The sequence below is a fragment of the Haliotis rubra genome, unplaced genomic scaffold, assembly GCF_003918875.1.
Source record: "Haliotis rubra isolate DU_JTF1 unplaced genomic scaffold, ASM391887v1 Scf172, whole genome shotgun sequence".
NCBI lineage: Eukaryota > Metazoa > Mollusca > Gastropoda > Lepetellida > Haliotidae > Haliotis > Haliotis rubra.
Genome location: NW_025765692.1, coordinates 809,043 through 835,128, shown reverse-complemented (window position 1 = coordinate 835,128; position 26,086 = coordinate 809,043). Strand labels below are relative to the sequence as shown.

Below are 26,086 nucleotides of genomic sequence, written 5' to 3'. Positions count from 1 at the left end.
ATCACAACATTTACAAATTCGTTCCTGGAGAGGGATAGGGGGACGACTGAATCTTCCTAGTTCGATTTCAAAAAGTGAGAGTACCGCACCTCAGTTTTGCTAATATACTACGACGACGTCGGTTAGATATCGAGCTTAGGTAAGCTTCGGCGTTTAGACTCGACTTGAACAATCTGTATGTACGTAATTTATTTCCATTATTTAAACCTCGGTCGTTCCTTAACTGATTGGACCATACACAAGTCGGACTGCCTGAGTCGAACGTATGTATGGTCCACGAGATAACACCCGGTGCTCACTGGTCAGTGACGGAGTCTCCGCTAATGCAATACATCCAGTGATTCTCGTGGATACAGTTCATGTGTTGTGTACAGTACCACTGTGCACGGTACATACGAGTACATCCGCACCCTTGTACCCGCCCTATAATGTTGAAACCAGACTGGGAGACAACAATGGCATATAACTGAACATTCCCCGCAGTCAAACCTCACTGTAGATATTTCTGCTATGTCACGGTGGTCAGCAATCTCAGGTTACCGGTTTGACAGGTATGTGCCGACTATCCCCGGTAGGTTACACTGGACGCAGATAGATCTATCAATCGATCGATTGATTGCTTAGTAAATAAATACTTACACATTATTCGCATTAAGTGAAAACTTGAATCGAGGTGAGGACAAATAGGGATTACCGTCGCGTTCAAGATGACTTTCCTCTTAGATAGGACGTGTCAGTTGGCCATCTTCCAGCAACGACGGTGTCGAACCTTGTCTGGTTGACGGGTGAGCCTATTTGCATAAGAAATATTATACTATATATCCGACGTTGAGTGTGAATACTGTAATTATAAACTATGTAATATTATGTAAGAGAAATAACTGAAAGTGAAAGTATTTATTTATTTATTTATTTATTTATTTATTTATTTATTTATTTATTTATTTTATTTATTTATTTATTTATTTATTTATTTATTTATTTATTCTTATTTATTTATTTAACGATGTACATCATTATGTTTGATATATCGCCCTTGTTTTATTGCAGTTGGTGGTGGGGTTAGTGGTTAAAGTGTTCGCTCGTCACGCCGAAGACCCTGGTTCGATCCCCGGATTGGTACAATGTGTGCAGCCCGTTTCCGGTGCCCCCCTCACCAGATCTCGGTGTGCTACTTGTCACACATGCACATGCGTGTGGCTGCTTGCACGAGTCCATGGTAACGCTGGTATTATTGGGGTAACTCACTGAACTGCCTTTCCATAATTTAACACGGCGAGCGTCAAGCGGGTAAAGACGTACCGTCTTGACCGTGTTTTGTCACTGATGCTACTGATCGTCGAACCGACAGCCATTCGCTCTCAGGACAGACGCTCTAGCCACAAGCACAATGGGGGCCTCCTCAAAGACACCTATATTTTGTTCAGTTCTGGGCGGTGGGGTAGCCCAGTGGTTAAAGCGTTTCCTCGTCACTCCGAAGAGCCGGGTTCGATTCCCCATATGGGTACAATGTGTGAAGCCCATTTCTGGTGTTCCCGCCGTCGTATTGCTGGAATATTGCTAAAAGCGGCGTAAAACCGTACTCACTCACTCTTCAGTTTTGACTACTACTACTACAACTACTACGACTACTACTGCTGCTGCTGCTGCTACTACTGCTGCTGCTGCTGCTGCTACTACTACTGCTGCTGCTGCTACTGCTGCTACTGCTACTGCTACTACGATCGCAACGACGACGACGGCTACGACTACTGCTACTTTGTTCTGCTGCTGCTGCTACTACGAACATTTGTAACGCTCCAAATCCGCACCCAAAGCCTTCTCATGACGCAACCTTACCCAGGCCAACGGATCAGGCTGCACAAGATTTTCAATCATTGGAGTATAATCTTCCTGTCGGGTACCCATTGAACGAAGTCACCTGCCTAAGCAGACACTACATATGCTCAGACCCGCGAAGATCTGGGTTAAAATTGATCTTCAGTAACCCATGCCTGTCGCAAGAGGCAACTAACGGCATCGGGTGGTCAGGCTCGCGTACTTGGTTGACACACGCCATCGCATCCCAATCGCGTAGATCGATGCTCATGCTGTTGATCACTGGATTGTCTGTTCCAGACTGGATTTTTTACAGATCGACGCCATATAGCTGGAATGTTGCTGAGTGCGGCGTAAAACTCAACTCACTCACTCTCGTGTGCTCAGTGCTGGGCAGGAGGCAAGAAGGAACCCGCAGGGGTAAAGCTGCCGAACAACCATCCATCAGTCTGATCTGCGCGCTGTCCATTAAAAACCCACAACATCGTGGCACAGGGCACCGTTTAGCTCGTACACGGTCCTCAGAGCACAAACTGTTTACGATATTGTCAGATTCTACATTTAGAGTATATATCCCCTAGACACGTATATATATATCCCTGATAATCTGATAGCCTGTCACTGTACGATACATCACGATTTGATGGCTGTCATTTTCGTGGCATGCACAGCGAGGTTACTCTTTAAAACACTCTACTACAATTTCGTCTCAAACATTTCGACCTCTGGGTATGTTTGGTTTCTGGTATTTCTATCCCAGTTCTATTCATCCATAAATGGCCACATGCATAGATACCATTACCTGTTGTAGGTGGAGAATTCCTTCAGGGGAGTTTCTGGTGGTCAGGCGAGTTCACGTGTACTGTATATATATCATCTTATAGCGATGGCCCGGGGGTACTCATTTGAACCACTGTTATGCCCGACTCAACTATTTACATATAGAGCTAATATTTGTGTAGCTTGAATATTTCTGAGTGCAGCGATTATCAATATTCACTCAGACATACCTGCTACTGCACACCCAGGTACATGAAGATTACAGGAAGTTGTAAGGGATGCTCTCGTATATATAGGGACGGTAGGGTAGCCTAGTTGTTGCAGCGTTCGCTCGTCACGGCGAAGACCCGGGTTCGATTGCCCACATGACTACAATGTGTGAAGTCCATTTCTTGTGTCCCCGTCGTAATATTGCTGGAATATTGCTAAAAGCGGCGTAAAACCACACTCTCTCACACTTGAAATACCTCTCACAGCACTCTTCCCAACCCACTAGCATTAACTGATTGAAGTCGACATAAAATGCCTATGAAACTTCAAAGGTCTTTTAAACTCGCGGTGGTTTGTTATAAGGGAGGTAACTCTATGAAACTGTTATTCAAAGGTTTCGGCCATGGTTTGCACACTGTTGGTTTGTGTTTTATCGCACTATTGGTTTGTGTTTTATCGCCAGTGTCAGGTCAAAATCCGGAAGAATAAAATGGCCGGGTCTTGTGGTGGGACTCTCTGTGGTTGACATATGTCATAAATACCGTATCGCTGAAGACCCTGACTCGGTTCGATTCCCCACACATAGGTACATTGTGTGAAGCCCATTTTGGATGTTTTCAGTGTATGACACTCGTCCGACCGCCCGAGACGGGCTAGATTTCTGACGGACGGTCAACATTTACAGCTAACCAGCCCGATGGACTGGTAATAATTGTAGATAAAATGTTCCATACATCCGAGTAATAATAATGGCTGTTGTGAATAGACTGTTAGACAGTAAATACATGTCTCAGGTTCATTAAATTATTGATTGTGACTAAAAATTGAGTTATTTTCTTTGGATTGTTTGGTCTGGTTAAATGCATTTGGGGCTGGTAACATTTTGAAGTTATCAGGACTGATGTCTAACCGTATGTTTGGCTTATTTCATCCACTGGTGTCCCCCGTCGTCATATTGCTGCAATATTGCTAAAATCGGCGTAAAACCTTACTCTGGAACTTGGGTTTCTAACTACGAAAAGAAACAAGTGAATATAAAACATTTATTAACAACGTATACACAAATAAAAACAGATAGAGTTGGCACAAATTTCAGCTTGAGTCAGCTGGTAACGTTACAATCCAGAGAGACAGGTGACAGCATGAAATATGCATACATCACGATCTCCCATCATACAGGGTAGACCTGAGGGTCTGGACGGAGGTGGGCGTGGCGTTCACCGTCGGCGCTCCCGAACACAGTAGCCTCCTCCCTCTACCCTGTACCCCCTCCTACAGCGATCACACTGATACTTGGAGGGACATATTTCACAGTTGGAATCGTCACAGTCTGTAACAGACACCCATAGTTAGTATTACGTCAAAATACTAAAGCTCAGAGCGAATGGACCCTCAAACAAAAGCGCCTACGTGTTTTGTACACTGTCTGTACGTACTTATCTCCAACGTTCTTATAACTGATCAAACAAAACTACTCATGTTATATTTTTGTTACAAAAAGTTGTTTATGTTCTTTTCGCGACTGTTTTTCTATAACTGAATAAACAATACTGATCTTTTTGTACACAATTATATGTACCTTTCTCGATCGGTTTGCTAATTGACCAAACTAAATTTTAATTTTATCCATTGCTAATGTTACATGGGTTCTAGTTTCGTCCCTTACAGTTTAGTTTTCTTTAGTTGTAAAGTATTTAGACTATATCCGACATGGTTACTCACCGTTACAGAAGCCAACTGGGTTGCAGAATGCCCCGAGTCCACAGTATGGGACACACACACCAAACCTGCAGGGAATATTTACATAAATGTTTATATTCATATCCTGATGGGAGATTACGACAGTTACAGCCAATGACATTTGTCGATGAATAACGACAGATACAACCAATTACGACAGATACAGCCAATGACATTTGTCGATGAATAACGACAGATACAACCAATTACGACAGATACAGCCAATGACATTTGTCGATGAATAACGACAGATACAACCAATTACGACAGATACAGCCAATGACATTTGTCGATGAATAACGACAGATACAACCCATTACGACAGATACAGCCAATGACATTTGTCGATGAATAACGACAGATACAACCCATTACGACAGTTACAGCCAATGACATTTGTCGATGAATAACGACAGATACAACCAATTACGACAGATACAGCCAATGACATTTGCCAATGACGATGAATAACGACAGATATAACCAATTACGACAGATACAGCCAAAGACATTTGTCGATGAATAACGACAGATACAACCAATTACGACAGATACAGCCAATGACATTTGTCGATGAATAACGACAGATACAACCAATTACGACAGATACAGCCAATGACATTTGTCGATGAATAACGACAGATACAACCAATTACGACAGATACAGCCAATGACATTTGTCGATGAATAACGACAGATACAACCAATTACGACAGATACAGCCAATGACATTTGTCGATGAATAACGACAGATACAACCAATTACGACAGTTACAGCCAAAGACATTTGTCGATGAATAACGACAGATACAACCAATTACGACAGATACAGCCAATGACATTTGTCGATGAATAACGACAGATACAACCAATTACGACAGATACAGCCAATGGCATTTGTCGATGAATAACGACAGATACAACCAATTACGACAGATACAGCCAATGACATTTGTCGATGAATAACGACAGATACAACCAATTACGACAGTTACAGCCAAAGACATTTGTCGATGAATAACGACAGATACAACCAATTACGACAGTTACAGCCAATGACATTTGTCGATGAATAACGACAGATACAACCAATTAATTACGACAGATACAGCCAATGACATTTGTCGATGAATAACGACAGATACAACCAATTACGACAGATACAGCCAATGACATTTGTCGATGAATAACGACAGATACAACCAATTACGACACAGTTACAGCCAATGACATTTGTCGATGAATAACGACAGATACAACCAATTACGACAGATACAGCCAATGACATTTGTCGATGAATAACGACAGATACAACCAATTACGACAGATACAGCCAATGGCATTTGTCGATGAATAACGACAGATACAACCAATTACGACAGATACAGCCAATGACATTTGTCGATGAATAACGACAGATACAACCAATTACGACAGATACAGCCAATGACATTTGTCGATGAATAACGACAGATACAACCAATTACGACAGATACAGCCAATGACATTTGTCGATGAATAACGACAGATACAACCAATTACGACAGTTACAGCCAAATGACATTTGTCGATGAATAACGACAGATACAACCAATTACGACAGTTACAGCCAATGACATTTGTCGATGAATAACGACAGATACAACCAATTACGACAGATACAGCCAATGACATTTGTCGATGAATAACGACAGATACAACCAATTACGACAGATACAGCCAATGACATTTGTCGATGAATAACGACAGATACAACCAATTACGACAGATACAGCCAATGACATTTGTCGATGAATAACGACAGATACAACCAATTACGACAGATACAGCCAATGACATTTGTCGATGAATAACGACAGATACAACCAATTACGACAGATACAGCCAATGACATTTGTCGATGAATAACGACAGATACAACCAATTACGACAGTTACAGCCAATGACATTTGTCGATGAATAACGACAGATACAACCAATTACGACAGATACAGCCAATGACATTTGTCGATGAATAACGACAGATACAACCAATTACGACAGATACAGCCAATGGCATTTGTCGATGAATAACGACAGATACAACCAATTACGACAGATACAGCCAATGACATTTGTCGATGAATAACGACAGATACAACCAATTACGACAGATACAGCCAATGACATTTGTCGATGAATAACGACAGATACAACCAATTACGACAGTTACAGCCAATGACATTTGTCGATGAATAACGACAGATACAACCAATTACGACAGATACAGCCAATGACATTTGTCGATGAATAACGACAGATACAACCAATTACGACAGTTACAGCCAAAGACATTTGTCGATGAATAACGACAGATACAACCAATTACGACAGATACAGCCAATGACATTTGTCGATGAATAACGACAGATACAACCAATTACGACAGATACAGCCAATGACATTTGTCGATGAATAACGACAGATACAACCAATTACGACAGATACAGCCAATGACATTTGTCGATGAATAACGACAGATACAACCAATTACGACAGATACAGCCAATGACATTTGTCGATGAATAACGACAGATACAACCAATTACGACAGATACAGCCAATGGCATTTGTCGATGAATAACGACAGATACAACCAATTACGACAGATACAGCCAATGACATTTGTCGATGAATAACGACAGATACAACCAATTACTTACAGATACAGCCAATGACATTTGTCGATGAATAACGACAGATACAACCAATTACGACAGTTACAGCCAATGACATTTGTCGATGAATAACGACAGATACAACCAATTACGACAGATACAGCCAATGACATTTGTCGATGAATAACGACAGATACAACCAATTACGACAGATACAGCCAATGACATTTGTCGATGAATAACGACAGATACAACCAATTACGACAGATACAGCCAATGACATTTGTCGATGAATAACGACAGATACAACCAATTACGACAGATACAGCCAATGGCATTTGTCGATGAATAACGACAGATACAACCAATTACGACAGATACAGCCAATGACATTTGTCGATGAATAACGACAGATACAACCAATTACGACAGATACAGCCAAAGACATTTGTCGATGAATAACGACAGATACAACCAATTACGACAGATACAGCCAATGACATTTGTCGATGAATAACGACAGATACAACCAATTACGACAGATACAGCCAATGACATTTGTCGATGAATAACGACAGATACAACCAATTACGACAGATACAGCCAATGACATTTGTCGATGAATAACGACAGATACAACCAATTACGACAGATACAGCCAATGACATTTGTCGATGAATAACGACAGATACAACCAATTACGACAGATACAGCCAATGACATTTGTCGATGAATAACGACAGATACAACCAATTACGACAGATACAGCCAATGACATTTGTCGATGAATAACGACAGATACAACCAATTACGACAGATACAGCCAATGACATTTGTCGATGAATAACGACAGATACAACCAATTACGACAGATACAGCCAATGACATTTGTCGATGAATAACGACAGATACAACCAATTACGACAGATACAGCCAATGACATTTGTCGATGAATAACGACAGATACAACCAATTCTTACAGATACAGCCAATGACATTTGTCGATAATAACCAATTACAACCAATTCGACAGATACAGCCAATGGCATTTGTCGATGAATAACGACAGATACAACCAATTACGACAGATACAGCCAATGACATTTGTCGATGAATAACGACAGATACAACCAATTACGACAGATACAGCCAATGACATTTGTCGATGAATAACGACAGATACAACCAATTACGACAGATACAGCCAATGACATTTGTCGATGAATAACGACAGATACAACCAATTACACAGATACAACCAATGTCATTTGTCGATGAATAACGACAGATACAACCAATTACGACAGATACAGCCAATGACATTTGTCGATGAATAACGACAGATACAACCAATTACGACAGTTACAGCCAATGACATTTGTCGATGAATAACGACAGATACAACCAATTACGACAGTTACAGCCAAAGACATTTGTCGATGAATAACGACAGATACAACCAATTACGACAGATACAGCCAATGACATTTGTCGATGAATAACGACAGATACAACCAATTACGACAGTTACAGCCAATGACATTTGTCGATGAATAACGACAGATACAACCAATTACGACAGATACAGCCAATGACATTTGTCGATGAATAACGACAGATACAACCAATTACGACAGTTACAGCCAAAGACATTTGTCGATGAATAACGACAGATACAACCAATTACGACAGATACAGCCAATGACATTTGTCGATGAATAACGACAGATACAACCCATTACGACAGTTACAGCCAAAGACATTTGTCGATGAATAACGACAGATACAACCAATTACGACAGATACAGCCAATGACATTTGTCGATGAATAACGACAGATACAACCAATTACGACAGTTACAGCCAAAGACATTTGTCGATGAATAACGACAGATACAACCAATTACGACAGATACAGCCAATGACATTTGTCGATGAATAACGACAGATACAACCAATTACGACAGTTACAGCCAATGACATTTGTCGATGAATAACGACAGATACAACCAATTACGACAGATACAGCCAATGACATTTGTCGATGAATAACGACAGATACAACCAATTACGACAGATACAGCCAATGACATTGGTCGATGAATAACGACAGATACAACCAGTTACGACAGTTACAGCCAATGACATTTGACGGTGAATAACTATTAAACAGTCATACGCAAAAAAAGGGTGGCAACATGAAAAAGGCACATCAAAGCGAACGTAAAATATTTGTTCGTTAGTTTTGTAAATCCCGTATCTGAACTTTGTGTTTTCAGCCAGCGCACAAGCTTATTTTCAACAAAAACATTTAATCGCGTTGTAGATCTGTAGATATGGTGGTGTGGAGAGAGCCCCATCGCTCAGTGTAGGGTGGTGGGTTGTTGTGTATACCTGTTAATGCGCTTCACACACAGGTCACCTTGACACCGCGTACATCCAAACTGCCCCGCACAAGATCCAGCTCGGCAGCCCGACCCACAATCTGTAAACAGAACGCAGTAGGGTAACGACGATATATACATGGATATTTCCGGAATGACACATGTTGTAGACGTTTTAACTTACTGACTGAGGGAGTTAATCATGGGGAAGTAAGGGAACTTCGGAGTCTATCAATGATAATAATGAATGTTTTGAGAGTGCATCATTACTTGCACTTCCTGATGGCCATAGCTGTGTGTACAATGATTGGTGTATGACGTGGAATTTGCATGTGTACGATTTTCAATTTCGAACAACAAAAACAACAACAAAACGTCTGGAAACAAACACTAACAACTGTGTGATGCAAGCTGACTGTCAAAATTAATGGTCTACAGTGATTTATCGACCTAATGCTTAATAGTTTCCTAATTTTGCTATCCCGTCAGGCTGGCTGTGCCTGAAAGTTACTTGCCCACAAAATAATTCACTATCCCGAAATGTGACGGTAGCAAAAGATTACAAAAATAGGTGAGAATAAGATATTGTCGGCATGACACGAGTTTCATCATTAAGCTTCTGACAAGACTGACTGACTGAGTTTAGTTTTACGCCGCTTTTAGCAATATTCCAGCAATATCACGGCGGGGGACACCAGAAATGGGCTTAACACATTGTGCCCATGTGGGGAATCGAACCCGGGCCTTCGGCGTGACGAGCGAACGCTTTAACCACTAGGCTACCCCACCGCCCCCTTCTGACATGAGGAACATTTCTACCAGGCCATAATCTCTCATGAATTAAAAGTGTATTATAACGTAATACGTCGGAGAGAGTGATATACATCTATTTACAAAATGGCCCCATGAAAATTCACTAGCCAGGAGGGCCAGTGACTGCATGTGTAGATTTACTGACTCGGCTGGATTTTTACTAGCCACGGGCTAGCGGGCCAGTGGCTATTTCGCACACCGGGTATAATTGATTGGTCAGTGTTGTTGGGTATCCTCACTGCACATTCATAGGCTTCATCCTTAATTCGTTACTGAATATTGTTGTGCATTTCAGTGACACTGGTCATTAATTTGTATCTAACTGTCGACCTTACTCTGATCAATCCGATTTGTACATTTCATTTCATGAATAAATATCCCCATAATACTCACTGTTGGTGAAGAGGAAAGCCGAGGTGTAGCACACGGCCAGACACAGAGTCAGGGCAAACAGCACAGTGTTCGTCATGGTGGAGGAGAGTGGCTCCCGACAACACTTCCCCTATATATATACTCACTCACGTTCCGCCTGTCTCGTGAAATTCTCGGAATTGTGACGTAAACATTACCTCATGTGTGTATCTTCTACCGGATACATTACTGCATTCATTTCGTCAACAACGTGATCGTCTTATTAGTGCAGCAAGGGGGGAGTGTTGTCGGGACGCCGTGGCTGTAGCGTCGACTGGGGAGGCAGGGCGACCGTGTGTCCGCTCATCAGGAAACAGTTACACAGGGTACATCAAACTGTACCCCTTTGGGGTAACACCACCATGAATGTACCTCATTTCATGTTGATCATTCAGAACACATGCTGTTGGCGTCTAGAATTCGTGGAAAAGTTTATTTTCGTGCTCGGTGATGTATTTGACATCTTTTACCATCGTAACCAATATTTTCTTAAATCTATAATTTCTTAATTTCTTACATTAACCGACATAATAACTCACCAATCCAGGATTACAACTCAATCAGTGGCAGCTTCCACACACACACACACACACACACACACACACACACACACACACGAGAGAGATCAAGTAGAAAAGCCGAACAACTGTATATTCACAACACTTTCTGCTCTGGACATAAAGCATGACAAGAAACTTTTTTTGATTACTTAAACCAGGTCATTTTTTTCCAGTATATTGTAACCATCCCAAGGAAAACACGTTGTTTTGGTAGATTCTCCATGCTCTCGCTGTTTACATCAGATTGTTGTTGTTGATGACAGCTGTGGTATACAGCCCAATGGTGCAGATAACACCAGCCTCGACTAGATTTGTGCCAGTGCATGGCCTCCGAACAGCTGTCTGGTTTAATTTTTCTCTAACTTATGTAATTGGGATGTTTCTTTTGCTTTGAGAGAGTTTTGAACGGTAACTTTAAACTCTAAGGATAAAACATACCATAGTTCACAACGCAGTAGGTTTTTTATTTCGTCAGTTTCGGTTTGGCAGATAGACAGTCGCGTGACATTGAATACCGTCGTGGAGTACTACGTAGGCCATGACCTACTTTCATTGTGTTAGGTCAGGTGGTAGCTCAGTGGTTAAAGCGATAGTTTGTCGCGCCCAAGTTCCGGGTTCGATTCTTCATGTCGGAACCTCTTTAGGTAGTACCTGATATGATATTGCTGAAATATTGCTAAAAGTTGCGTAAAAACGTATCCGCATTCACCAACTGATAGAAAACTGTCGATGTCTGATCATGTGTCTGGACTATACGGAAAATAAGGTTGATAAGGGACAAAGGGGATTATAGCAAGAGTTTAACTTTGACCTGCGAAACTACGGGTCTAAAGGACCCCAATTAGTAATTTCAAGGATCCTATAGGAAATATTAGGGTCTTGTAAATCAATGAAATTGTGTAGTGTGATATACTGTAATATTTGATATTTATTTAATTACAGGAACATTGTTGATTGTCAAGAATGTGGTTCAGTCAAGGTGCATCCCTCCGGACGTAATATGTGCGTCCATTCTTTAAATTTGTGCATCATGATCCAATATTTCTGTGTCACGTAAAATTCTGTCAGTTGCATCTTTCATTTGACAGTTAGTTTCATCTGCATATTTCAGTGCCTCATTTCCAATTTCCAAGACCCGTGAAGATCCGGGGTAGAATAGGTCTTCAGCAACCCATGTGCTTGCCATAAAAAGGCGACTATCTTGTCGTAAGAGGCGACTAACGGGATCGGGTGGTCAGTTTCGCTGACTTGGTTGACACATGTCATCGGTTCCCAATTGCGCAGATCGATGCTCATGCTGTTGATCACTGGATTGTCTGGTCCAGACTCGATTATTTACAGACCGCCGCCATATAGCTGGAATATTGCTGAGTGCGGCGCAAAACTCAACTCACTCACTCACTCCAATTTCCAAACAGTCAATACATTTTCTCTTAGTTTCACATTTAAAAACGTGTTCTTTTTTTACATAATTAATTTATTTGAAAATACAGTATTGATTTAAATATTTTCAGACAGTGCTTGTGAACATTAGCAAGTAATGCTCGGAGAAGAGTTGGATCCGATTATCGTAGGTATACCGGACTCTCTTGAGACGTACCGGCAACATGAAATAGTCAAGGCGTTGTGATCAGAATCACTCCGTCGTGTTGTTATTTTCAGTAATTGAATCATTGGGTTGGTTTTTTTAAATAAAATAATGTTCATACTTGACACCCCTAGCCGAAATCACTTGTTATTCATATCTCTACCCCTACTGCGAGGGGATGGTTTCAACGAGCGAACACTCTTAACAACTAGGCCACATTGCCATCCATAGGCCTTCAGCAGCTGAGAGTGAAGAAGTTATTAAACGGAGGATGTATGATTAAGAGGATGTAAACATTAAATGTGTGTGCGTGCGTGTGTGTGTGCGTGTGTGTAAATTCCAGACCGTGTCACTGTAGAATCGATGCCAATCTTGCTATTGACAAGTTACATGAAGTCTAACCATCTATAATGCTGTTAAGGATTAACCTGTAGATGTACTGAGAGTAAGCCTGCTCGCTGGTACAACGTGGTTTCCAATGGAACCATCCTAAGAGCGCCTGAATCACGACTAGTTAGCACTGTCTGGAGGACAATGAGAGGTTCACACGATGGATGCCAGTTTCGAGGCCAGCATGTCAAGGAATGGGAATATTTTGACCTTGCCTGACACGGCGGTTCGTGTCGGTTTTACAGATATTTTTTGAAGTGCCTTATGACGCTGTGTCACGTGTCTGAGCAGAGAACCAATGGTGTCGGAACTTTGTGGATATCGGATATGGGTGATACAATTTACATGTAGCAACAGGACAGAACTAATTACATATATGCGCAGTTTCCTTTCGTTTGAGTCAGGTGCATGGGCTTTGCCAATCCATATCTCTTTAATGTAAACCTAAAGTAGTTTAAACAGGCTCATTCTCGACTTCGTTGAAACTATCAAAAAAACTATTGAAAGAGGCAGAGATATGTCTGCATTTTTTAAGACTGACTGAGTTTAGTTTTACGCCGCTTTTATAAATATTCACGCAATATCACGGCCGGGGACACCAGAAATGGGCTTCACACATTCTGCCCATGTGGGGAATCGAACCCGGGTCTTCGGCGTGACGAACCAACGCTTTAACCACTAGGCTACCCCACGGCCCCCATTTTATAAGAACAAAGAAAAAGTGAGACGTTATATCGAAGACGAATGTCACAAAGTATAGTACAATGATTAAAGAGGTTAATGCCTTAATAGCATTTTGTTTTACGTCAATCGAAATGTTGACAACTTTTGTAATTTAATGACAAGAGGTTTGCAGAAACGTTTTGGAAATTGATATGTGTTCCTTGCTCATGCTATGAAAGAAAGCGTGTGAATGTGTAACACCCCTCACACCGTGTACTATAAGCCTTCAGCCTCGCCGATATCATGAATAAAGATTGATGGAAAGTGTGTGTTAACTTCACGTTGACTTTCAAATCCCCCAGCCCGTCCAGTACAGACGTCGCAACAAATCACAACACAAAATAAGCTTTTAATGGGTCGTGTGTGTGTGTCTTTAAAAAACAGTTTGTTTTTCTTTTCTTAAAAGGCTCAAAGCATTCCCACTCTGCCAAGTTACACACTTCGACGTCTTGGCTGTTCCCGTATACTAGTATGTTGATGGTCAGTTCGGGAACCCCACAAAAACGAATGTTAATAAAACTACATAAGTCCTGGATGCCGGGCACCTTTCACTCGTCTACGGGCAGTACACACATGGAACAGCAACACAGCATCGAGTCTGGTATTGGGTGGCACAGTTGTGAGGCCTACTGATCACTGTGAACAGGCTGATATTGCTGGTCGGTGTGCAAGTCTATGCATACACACTAAACCATGCAGGTGACAACAGAGCTCATTACTTAGCCCTGTGGTTAAAGCGCTCGCTTGTCACACTAGAAGCCGAGTTTGATCCCGCATATCGTGGAATGTCAACGTGTGAAGCCACTTCACACATTTCCTCCCTTACATCCGTGGATGTAATAGAGTGTAGGTAAAAGATATAGGTTGATATGCGGTAACTTAGCAAAGTTTGAGAGTGTAACCCAGTTATTGCAGTCCTCTCCCTAAAGATCATCACTTGATGTAATTGAGAAAATACATTTATATACTTGCAAGAAATGTTTAGGAGGAAAGTAAGTACACCTAATGCCATGGTATATTGAGATTGTGGAAGATTTCCCATACACATTTTGCTAAGGCTAGAATAATAAAATATTAGATACGTCTGTTATATATGCCACCTGATAGATACCCTAGACAGTGTTATGATATGATGTTAATGTACGATAACAACGGGAAGACTAACTGGGTGACTAACATCCGAGAATTGTTAAATACAATAGGTTTTGGGGAGGTATGGCAAAGGCAAAATGTTGACTTTCATACAAATTTTGTGAATAATGTTACTCAAAGGCTCAAAGATATATATACACAAGAATGGGTAGGAGCACTGTCATTGTCAAGTAAATGTTTCTATTATAGAATGTTTAAATCCCATATATACAGAGAGAATTATCTGCTGTCACTAAATATCAAGAAATTTCGAAAGGCTTTTGCTCGGTTTAGGTGTTCCTCACATGACTTGGCAATCGAAACAGGGAGATATTATAAAATAGAGAGGAAAATACAATTTGTACATTTTGTGATCTTAATTGTGTAGAAGATGAATATCACTTCCTCTTAATTTGTCCATTATATTGTGAGTTAAGAAAAAAATGTCCCAAGATATTATTCTGTATATCCTGATAGGGTGAAATTTTCTGTTAATGAGTACTGATGACAATGTTCTTATCCGTAAGTTGTCAACCTTTATCTATCAAGCATTGTCTCTAAGAAATAAACATAATAATTCATAGAATGTATGTACTCATATTGTTATTTGTTACGATATGGTATGATGTGGTGCGATATGATATGATACATGGTATGATATGACATGATGTAATATGGGGTGTTATGATATGATGTGATACGACAAAGTATGTGTAATGCGATGTTATATGATGTGATACATTTTGATGCGATATGACATATTGTGATTTGACTATTTTTATTCTTTTCTATGATAGTGTATACTATGTTCTTGTATACTATGGGCCTGTGGCCTTCAGTATGAATAAAGATTGATTGATTGACTTGATGACGAACAGGTGAGGTGAAGTGAGGTGAAATTGGGTTTTACGTCGTGCTTGAGAATATTTCACTCATATGACGACGTGCATGCGTGTGTATGTGTATGTGCGGCTGCTTGTACTAGCCCAGACTTAAGCTGGTTTTATAGTGCTAGCCCACTCAGATACCATGCCGCAGTGAAGCATGAATACCCCACTCAGACACATTATACTGACTCCGAGCCGACCAGTCCTTGTTGTACCCATTAATGCCGAGCGCCAGGCAAGGACCAAGTACCATATTTTAACGTCTTTTGGTATGACGCGGTCGGGGATCGAACCCGCGACCTTCCGCTCTTCGGGCGGACGCTCTAACCACTACACCACGGAAGCGGTTGATGACAAACAGAATAAGCCGAATATTTACACACTTTTCTTAAGATACCTTATTAACAACAAGCAAATTGGTACCAAGCCTTGCTGTATAACGTCATCGGCCTCCTTTTCATTGGTTTGTGCTTCATCCACATGCGTTAACTGAGCATGGTTTTCCAGCATCACGGCAGGGGAGCATTGCATTAACTGAGCAATGGCAATATGTATGCTCATGTGTCCACGTTTGGCATGCAGCACGGTGTACAGGTGCCGCGTGGTTATATACGCTTCGTCCCCCATGAACTCTAGTACACTCAAACCCAGTGCATGTTGATAGTCTCTACAAAGGTTAACTGTAAAACTCTCTAACTTCAAGACATTATGGCTATTTCGAATCCCGACAGTTTATGGGCGATCGTGAGCGGGTCATCTGACTTTTCTGAGTAAAACCTAGGTAATAAGAATAAGGTTTTATCAGAAATACGTCAAGGATTATTTCTTTGTGACATCTCCCTGCTTGCACTGATCCGGGAGGACAGACTGGTGGCTTTGTCAGTTACAGCAAACAAATTTCTCACAAACAAGGACCATAAATGAAATAATGTTTAATCAGCAGATATTATATATCTCATTCTAGATAATACAAATAATCTCAGAGAGGCAGCCTAAATGTCAAACATGAAATAGCAGGCTGTTTTCAACATGAAGTAAGTACCTCATCTGGGCACAAGACATCTTCCGTCCTCATAGCTCCATGTCTTGCACCTAACGTACTTACAAAAGTTCATCACTGCCACGTCTTACGAAACTTGAAAACAATAACTGGAACAGGAGATGTGAGAGATGATCGCCACTGAGTCAAGTCACATGAAAAACGTTTCAAGAACTGTTAGCACATTCATATAACTGGGGGCACCGGTTTGAGGTATTGAACCTCTGTTCAAGTGACAAAATCACACTAAATTTTGCAAAAATATATATTCAAATGAAATATTGAGTCACTTGGTTTAAACATAGTTGCATCTGTAGAACCATGTTAATCTTGGAAGGCCCAACGTGAAGCCTTGACTGACACACAATAGCAGATTCCACAGTGAATCACCCATACAGTATAGGTAAGTCAGTTGCCTGGCCATCTACTGAAATAACACACATAACATCGCCTGCCCTGTGAGGATAAACGTACATATAACTCTTTTAAACACTGTCACTGAATATTTAGATGATTTTGGCACATGGGAGTCTGTATCACAACAAACATCAACTGTATTTCTCAAGTAACTTCGTCATGATGAAGAGTGTGGATCAGATCCTGTTCAGTGTGACTGTTCACCTACCCACTGAACTGTCACACACTTAATGTTCATGATATATATATAACATGCAGGTAAGGTCTAGAAATAAGACACTTATAGCTGGAAGTTATTTTCATATGGCATATAATCCTTATATCACAGATACATGGTTTCAATCAAATACATAAACTCAAACATAGGAATGCTCATACCACTCTCACCTTCCCATATGGTAATGAACAAATTTCACCCACCCTTTCATACAATGCCAATATCACCTTCCCTTCACACAGAACAAATATCCCCACTGGTTCATGGAGAACAAATATCCCCACTGGTTCATGGAGAACAAATATCCCCCACTGGTTCATGGGGAACAAATTTCACCCAGCCTCTAGTGATGGACATATTTCAAGGTCACAAGAGTCAGGCTAAACTCTGCGACCACCTGTGTTCACCATGTCCTCTGAGTGTGCAGTTTTCCTCACAATGTGCAGTCTACATCCCATTGATGCTGTCAGACCTGAATGAGTAGGGACTGACTGTTTCCACCTCATCATCATCGTTGGCCTCATCTGACGCACCATCATCATCCTCACCCAGGAGAATCGTGGACATGGTCTGGTTGAGGACGGGCATGTTCCTGGCTTTGGCTGGCGTGCTTGTCCACAGCGGGTTCTTGTCTGTTGACCTGTACACAGATCGGAACTGATCCCGAGATATCTTCTTAAGTCCTGTCTTAACTGTCCATGAATTAGATTCTGAGGTCATCGATTTGGAGGATTTGACAGACTTCAGTGACCTGATGCAGGAACTGTCTGGCACAAGAAAAACTGGCTTTTGCAAATCTTTTGAACATTTAGTTTTTGAATACGGAGACTTCTTGAAGTTCTCCTTGGATACCAGGTACTCGTTTGATGAGGTTTTCTGTTTGTCAGCTGGTGACAAAGGTGGGGAAGTTGGTAGTTGTGGCATGGATCGTCTTAAATTGTCAGAGTCAGATTTAGAAGGCGACCGAGATGAAATATGATTTCTAGAAGATTTGCTTAAGTCATTGTAGGAAGAAGACTTATGACTCATAAGGTTAGACTTGTCATCAGTGGGGTTTTTACTTTTTGAGTTGTAAAAGTTCTGGGAGAAGTCTTTGCACTGTTGTGTTGTCTTTGAGGATAGGTCATTGGTGATCTGGGATGGGTGTTTAGCACACTTTGATCTTGGAGATCCCTTTGGTGTTTTGAACAGTTCTTTGCTAGAAGTCTTGTTCAACTTCATTCGTTCAATCTTGACCTGAGTTGGGCTGTTGAGCTGCAGCTGAGACAGATGTGATGAAGGGGAGAGTCCTTGACTGGACACTGACGAACATCTGCTGTTTCTCAGTGGAGATAACACAAGGTCATCTGACTGATATTTTCTGGAACTTACTTTGGGATTTCTACAAATGCCAGCATCAACCTTCCTTCCAGGTGAAGCTGGTGTTTCATCCATCTGATTAGATCTACGTTGGTGGTGTCCCACAGTCTCCTGTTGGTTTCCATTTTGCCTCAAGACTATATTTCTACCTCTGGGTGCAGAACATCTAACCTGGTAGTTCTTCTCTACTCTCCCTTCACCAACCGAGGTCAGGTGTTCCCCTGACTCATCTGCCTGCCTGTTTCCAGCAGGGACTTTAGAACTAGTTTCATAACTGTTCCGATCCACAGAAAACTTTTCCCTGTTGTTTCTCCCAAAGTTTGACTGCAATTGTGATTTCCTTGATTTTGCAGAAAGCTGTTCATTGTCAAGCATCAGTCCTCCTTCTGAGAGAAACATTTGGGTTCCTCTTCCTGTCTGTTCCATTGTTAGCTGCCTCCTTGCCTTAACATGACCTCGACTCAGAACGTTCTCAGTGACAACCTTAGAATCGGACTGTGATCCTGTTTGCTTCAAGTGGTCAAAGATCTGCTTCTTGTTTCGAGATCCTGCAGAGAAGCAGGTTTGGGGTGTTCCATTCATGTTTCTGTTGTCAACATGGCTTGACTTAACTGACAGTGCATCAGGTGTTCCTCCACAATGTTTACTGTTATCTTGCGAGTTGAAGGGCATGGGTGCTCCCAGGTTTTGGTTGTAAATATAGCCTACAGCAGCGTTTGGGGTTCCGTTAGGAGTTCCTATGATTCTGTCGTCTCTATGTTCGGGGGTTGTCGGCGTTCCCCTGTTCCTGCCAATATTGAGTGCAGTGATGGCTTGAGGTACAGGAGACATAATGTGGCCATGTTCTGGGACGGAGTATCCAAATCCTTCACATAACGTCACAGAATCATCCTTCTCCGACACCCTGTCCTTCAGCCAGCACTGGTTCCTCATGTCACAGCCAGCATGTTCTCTATGCTGTGTATGTTCTCTCGGACTGGAGGCGACAGCTTGTTCAAGTCCTGGTTCTAACTTTACCTTGGTGATCACAACATCATCATCATAACATCCACTGTTGTCTGTAGTGTCATCTTGGTTCAGATTGTTCATAGGGTAATGTCCATTGTTACCAACAGCTCTTCCAATATAATTTTCTTCTTTGCTCAACCAATTCATGTGTGAGTGATGATGATGAGAGGGACTGCCCTGAAGCTGTGACTCTTCCCACACATCAGCCCTTGGCCGAAGTAGAGATGGAGGCGGAGACTTCAGGCAAGGCAGTGTATCCTCCTCAGCTTGTACACGACTTGGTCGAGCTGGAGACAATATCTCAACAACTGTTTTAGGCACTGGAGAGGTCAAATAGTCGAAAAGCTGCTCAGAGGTGTAGGCAGGCTGTATCGGAATGAATGCTCGTTTTCTTGCTCGGACAATTCTTCTTTGGCACATGGCATCAGTCGTGAGATCTTGGGAAGTTCCCAACAGCTCAGATGAGTCATTTTTTCTGTCAGTATTAGTGGGCTTTGATGAAACTACTGGACCAGAACCAGCATCAACCACCCATGTCTTGTGTTGGTTGCATGTAGGCAGTTCTGGCTGGTTATAACTGCCTCGGTCGACAGGTGAGAATGGCATCCTGTTGGAATTGTCCCCACTGGGCAGAGGTACTGTGTATGTCGTATTCATATCACCAACCGGTCGTGTTATAGGATACAGTTGAGGATGTTGTGGAGATGACCGATTGTTAAAGTTGTGATCTTTATCACTTTTCTTTCTAATTTTTGATGGTGACTTGAGAAGAACATCATCTGTTTTGTTTGGCTGGGTGGATTCAAGCAGATTTCTCAAAGTTACTGGCTGTATCGGAGCTCCAGGATGACGATTTTCATTTGCTTGATCTTTGACCCAATTCATGACTCGGTTTATCTTATCTTCATTCAAACAAAACATTCGTAGAGGCCCCTTGCCAACCATCTTGTCAGCACCCATTCTTATCCCTGGACCACTCTCGAAGCCACTGTCCTCTGGCAGTCCCTTCTCCATATCAAATCGTACCATGTTACTCTTCGACAAACTTCCACATGCCCCTTTCAGATCTCCTGTGCCAATACTGTCCTCTGCTTTACTTGATATTTCTTGTGATTGAGAATTTAGGGAACCAAAGTGTTTCCTTACAGACAAATCTGATCCCGAACTCGGAGACTGATTGCTTCCAAGAGAATACCATACATTGTCATTGAAACTTGACACATCTTGCTTCAGTTTGCAAGGGTATTCAGCTCTTGGTGAACAGAGGTCAAGGTCACCATCAACTTCATCTGAGCACGACTCAAGGTCAGTCAAGCGGTCTTCCCTCTCAGCATCTAAGCTGGAGGTGTCTCTGGAGCTGATGGTCTCTGCATCACTCGGCTCTTTCTCATCCTCACAGATGAAAGAGAGCAGTTTGCTTGCATCATCTGAAAGTTAAACATAAGCAAGTGGATGAGTGAATGAATGTTTTACAAATACTTTCAGCATTATACCAGCTGGACAAAATCAGTAATTTAACCACTAGGCTACACCCTCGGCCTAAATGTGTAAGTGAAAAGAGTGTTGTTTTAAGGGTTCCCAGGGAGCTATATTCCAGCCAAATCACTTAAGTATGTTCACCAGGAAGTCAGTTACCAAGTTTCAGCCTGGTTTTGGAAATCCAACATGATAAATACTGTGTGAAAGTAGGCCTGTTTACTGTGCACACTTGCAAACACCGGCACTTTTAGACAAAACATTTTGTGTTGACAGGTTACTTGATAATATAAAAGTAAACAACAAATTGCCCAAACTTCTCTTTCCAAACAAAACCTTTTTTTATCTTTACTTCAGATAAAGATTTGAAGTCATGGACACCTTAACCAATGACAACACAAAGGAAGTAAACTACACGATACTTGGAGAATTACCTGCAAAATGGGAAACATTGGCTCTGCCTGACACGTAGTTGCTGTAAATCTGAAACATTTTGTAGCATTAGTAAACGTAAGTACATACATAACGCGCCAGTACAGTCATGCCCCGCTTATCCGAACCTCAGATATCCGGAAAACTCGCCTTCCGAACGAAAATTCCTCAAAACGAATTCACAACGTTGTAAAATTACTCACTTATCCGGAAATCCAGTTTCCGTAACCGGACGGTCATATTCACATACAAAATGCTAAATTATATGCATTTTTTTCTCGTATCTGATCTGAACTGTTTTGTGATTGGTTGCTAGCATTTGACAGACAGATGCATGTACAGGTATATTCGCACGTATGATTGACTTGACTACTTTATTTGACAAGATGATATTTATGTATGCATCGTTATTTGTCAATGTCTTTTCAATAAAAATTACGTCTGAGGTCTATTATGTTTGTTTCTTTGTATGTCGTTTTACATATCTTCCATGGTTCAGATATCCGGAAATTCGTTTATCCGGACAATTTCAAGAAAAACACAAGTGTCCGGATAAACGGGGCACGACTGTATAAAACTTCACTCCAAAATACTTTCTGACAATTATAGTATACCCATGGTGGTGCCAGTAATGGACACCTACAGGCAGTAAATACACAAGATTCTCACAAAATAATTGCTGAAGAAATGTCATGAAGTATGCTGAAACAACTGGCACCTAGACAACATTGAAACAGCAATTGTTATACATGTATTCACAACAACGTATGGTATGGATTTCTTCATCATCATTATTATAAAAAGTTGTAAATCCATACCATACCATATGTTGTTGTGTTACCATCCAACATGCCCATCAAGCATCGGAATTGTTAAATTGTGTACTATCATGTTTAATACATATTTATGGAAATTTCAAAGTGAAACACAAAAACAATGTCCTCTAACAATGCCGTCCCCCATACTGCACATATAAATCAGAAAAAGTACAAAACCAAATATTGGTTAAAAACATTACACTGGAAAGATTTAAGATTGAGCAGATTCATAGGTTATAGTTCTGTGGCCAAATTCTTCAAAGTTCTGCTCTATATGCATCGGTGGCAATGTGGAGAAAACGGTAAATTGGACATTTTACTCACAGACTGACCATCGACAGATTGGTTCTGGGACATGTCCATTGTGCTGTTGGACAGAGCCTTTGCAAACTTGTCTGCTGAAATCAAAACATACATGACCTTAAAGAGAGTGAAATATTGGGTTCATTTCAAATAGTTAACCCCTGTACCTACAAGAACTAAGAGAACATATATCCCATTTCCACAAAACCCTGACCTGCTAACATTATCTCCAAATTATTTGTTCATAAAAATATAAACATAGCTCAGGCTTTGAAATGCAGGCATGGCTTTGTAAGGGAAGGGTTTATGTAACCACAGATGAGCACCGCCACTAAACACTGTCTGATACTAGTGATAGAAGATGATTGAAAAGCTTCACTGCACTGAGCCAGTGCAAGCACAAAGTCAGTGAAACACCCCACCAATCCCTTCCCTATCGCACTACCTCTACGCTTTGTCACTGCCAGTTTAGATCCTCCAAATGACACTGGTTTAAGATTCCTGATAGTCCCTGCAACAAAAGAAGACAGATCTATGTTAAATACCAACTTTCTCGGATCTAGTCACGCTGATCAATCATAAACATGCTGAACATGAAAAACATAATTTCACCTTGAAACACAAACATTGATGAATTTTTGTAGATTTTGTATAACATGTATATTACCATATTTAGTTAAGAAAGCAACCACTTTACAGAACATATAAATTGTAAGCAGCCTACAAATTTCTCACAAAAACACCCTGATAATAATGAAAACATTAAACTCTGATATTTTACTCTGATACAATATCTCCCTGCATGGAGATCCAAGGTCACATCAGGTGAACTTTCTAGTCAACCAATCAGCATCAAGGCTTTGGAATTCTTACAAATGAGTGAAACATTGAGACCAGCATATCTGATGCCTGTATTTTGAAAAGGAAGTCGTAACAGCCGTGCCAATATATTCATGTTGATATACATGTTGCTGTTTCTGAGCCACATAGCATCATCAGGGGAATATTTGTGTCCTGCATGGGTTTTCTTTGGTAAAATCAAAACTTTTTACGTTGACATAAAGGATACATTGGAATATTACCTTTGTCATTCACAATCTGACCAGTCTTCATGGAGACTATGTCGTCATCTGGGAATGACTGTCCATACTGAAACATTCAGCAGCATGACAGATAAACGTGTAAAAAATGGCCAACAGTGAAGGTGGTTAATCTTATCCTTGTGGTCAACGAATACATACCTAAGATACCACAATTAATTCAAAATGTATAATTATTGTCCTATGGAATCTGCAAATGTCAATTTTGGTCTTTTCTTCACACACCATGATTACAGATTTGTTGTTTTAATGTCATGGGCAGTGGGTGTATGTCATAAGACAAAATTGCAAAGACTTGTAAACAGATCTTATACACATGATACAGAATAGGGGTGTTGAGATACGCGAATGTATCGATACATTTTTACTGACGATAAGATATGCGATACATGCTTGCGTGTATCGATTCGTTTTTTAAAAATTTATCGATTCAAATTTTTATGCTATATCCATCTCCTTCAAAGTCTTGATAGTAAAATTATATGAGACCGCTCCGATAAATAGATGTAGCTAGCTATACTTAAAAAATAGGTTGGAAACTAACAGCTTTTGTGATTGGCTAGACATTTTTGATGGACCAATCAGCGAGCGAATACGTTGCCGGTAAGGTAATGCTATGAAAAGGCGAGAAAATTATGTATCGTGATACGTATCGTATCGTGACCTTAAAATTGTGATACGTATCGTATCGTGAGATTGGTGTATCGTGACACCCCTAATACAGAACTGAAAATAATTGGAATATAAGGAGTGATGTAAATAAGCATGGATAAGTAGGCATGATTTGACAGTAAAACATCAAATGTGAATGAACATTTATATAGTTTATCAAATTCAAATAATGAAGTACATCAAATATAAAACCTTATTTTATTTTCCAAATACTAAGATATGTGTCAAATGGTAATGATATAGGAGATTTTGATTTTAAGAACATCCACTAATCTCCATGATCTCTGTGCATAATTGACATTTCTGTACGCCTTGATATTCAGTCTTGTGTCCTAACCCGTGTAGATACTTAAATACCAAGACTCTTTTGAGAAATAGAACAAAAAAAGGGCACAGAATCAATAGAAAGATATTAATATATCGTGCCCAATATACATTATGCTTGTAAGGCATTGTAGCACAAGTAATCGCGCAAACAATGATGGCTTTGCAAAAACGTATGAGGTTTAAAAACATAATACAATAATACATTTAGGACTGTAAAAGTAACACATAAAGAAGAAACTGAGGTTTTGTGTTGAACATAATTATGTGATGCCTGCAAATCAATCTCTGTACAAATATGCATTACCATTGTGGGAAGAGGTTCAGTGTTCATAGTAATCATACAGATTTATTGCAGGCGTATTTGGTGTTTAATCTGTCACGCTTACTCCGCTTAGTCGTACAAAAGCAAACAAAATAACATAAAATATAGCTTATTTTAATCAGACACATGCTATCTCAAGTAAAATCTGCTCATTACTGACAATAATTATTTCACGATCAGCGCCGGGTGATCGTCAACAACATAACAAATAGCCTATGTATGCGCAAGCAAAAGATTAAATGCCCTGAAATTTGAAAATATTGTGAAAACAGTCCATAAAAATAGATCTAGAATCACCCGTGGAGTGAAATAGCCAAATGTGTACAAACAAACATGTACCTTTGAACATATTCTGTCAAAATTTGTTTCGTATCGTCTCAAACTTGCATCAGCTGACACCATAAACTCCTCCATGCTGTTTGGATTGAAACAGCCCGCCATTTTAGAAATATTCGATCTGAATTGCCGTGTGTGAGCTTAGTTTTCTCTGAACAGTATTAGAAA

General features: G+C 40.6%; 2 protein-coding genes across 2 annotated transcripts; both read right to left on the bottom strand.

Moving 5' to 3' along the window:
• Positions 1 to 3,837: 3,837 nt before the first annotated feature.
• LOC124272726 (lectin-like) lies at positions 3,838 to 10,951 on the bottom strand. Its single transcript, XM_046707931.1, has 4 exons — positions 10,796 to 10,951; positions 9,600 to 9,690; positions 4,531 to 4,595; positions 3,838 to 4,138 (listed from the first exon to the last, which is right to left on the bottom strand). The coding sequence occupies exons 1-4, from the start codon at positions 10,869 to 10,871 to the stop codon at positions 4,026 to 4,028; spliced, it is 345 nt and encodes a 114-aa protein (XP_046563887.1). The 5' UTR covers positions 10,872 to 10,951; the 3' UTR covers positions 3,838 to 4,025.
• Positions 10,952 to 17,009: 6,058 nt separating this feature from the next.
• Positions 17,010 to 26,029, bottom strand: LOC124272724. Its single transcript, XM_046707929.1, has 6 exons — positions 25,922 to 26,029; positions 24,244 to 24,310; positions 23,607 to 23,672; positions 23,183 to 23,256; positions 22,043 to 22,091; positions 17,010 to 21,559 (listed from the first exon to the last, which is right to left on the bottom strand). Exons 1-6 carry the CDS (start codon positions 26,021 to 26,023, stop codon positions 18,213 to 18,215), a joined length of 3,705 nt encoding a protein of 1,234 aa, XP_046563885.1. The 5' UTR covers positions 26,024 to 26,029; the 3' UTR covers positions 17,010 to 18,212.
• Between the last annotated feature and the right edge of the window lie 57 nt (positions 26,030 to 26,086).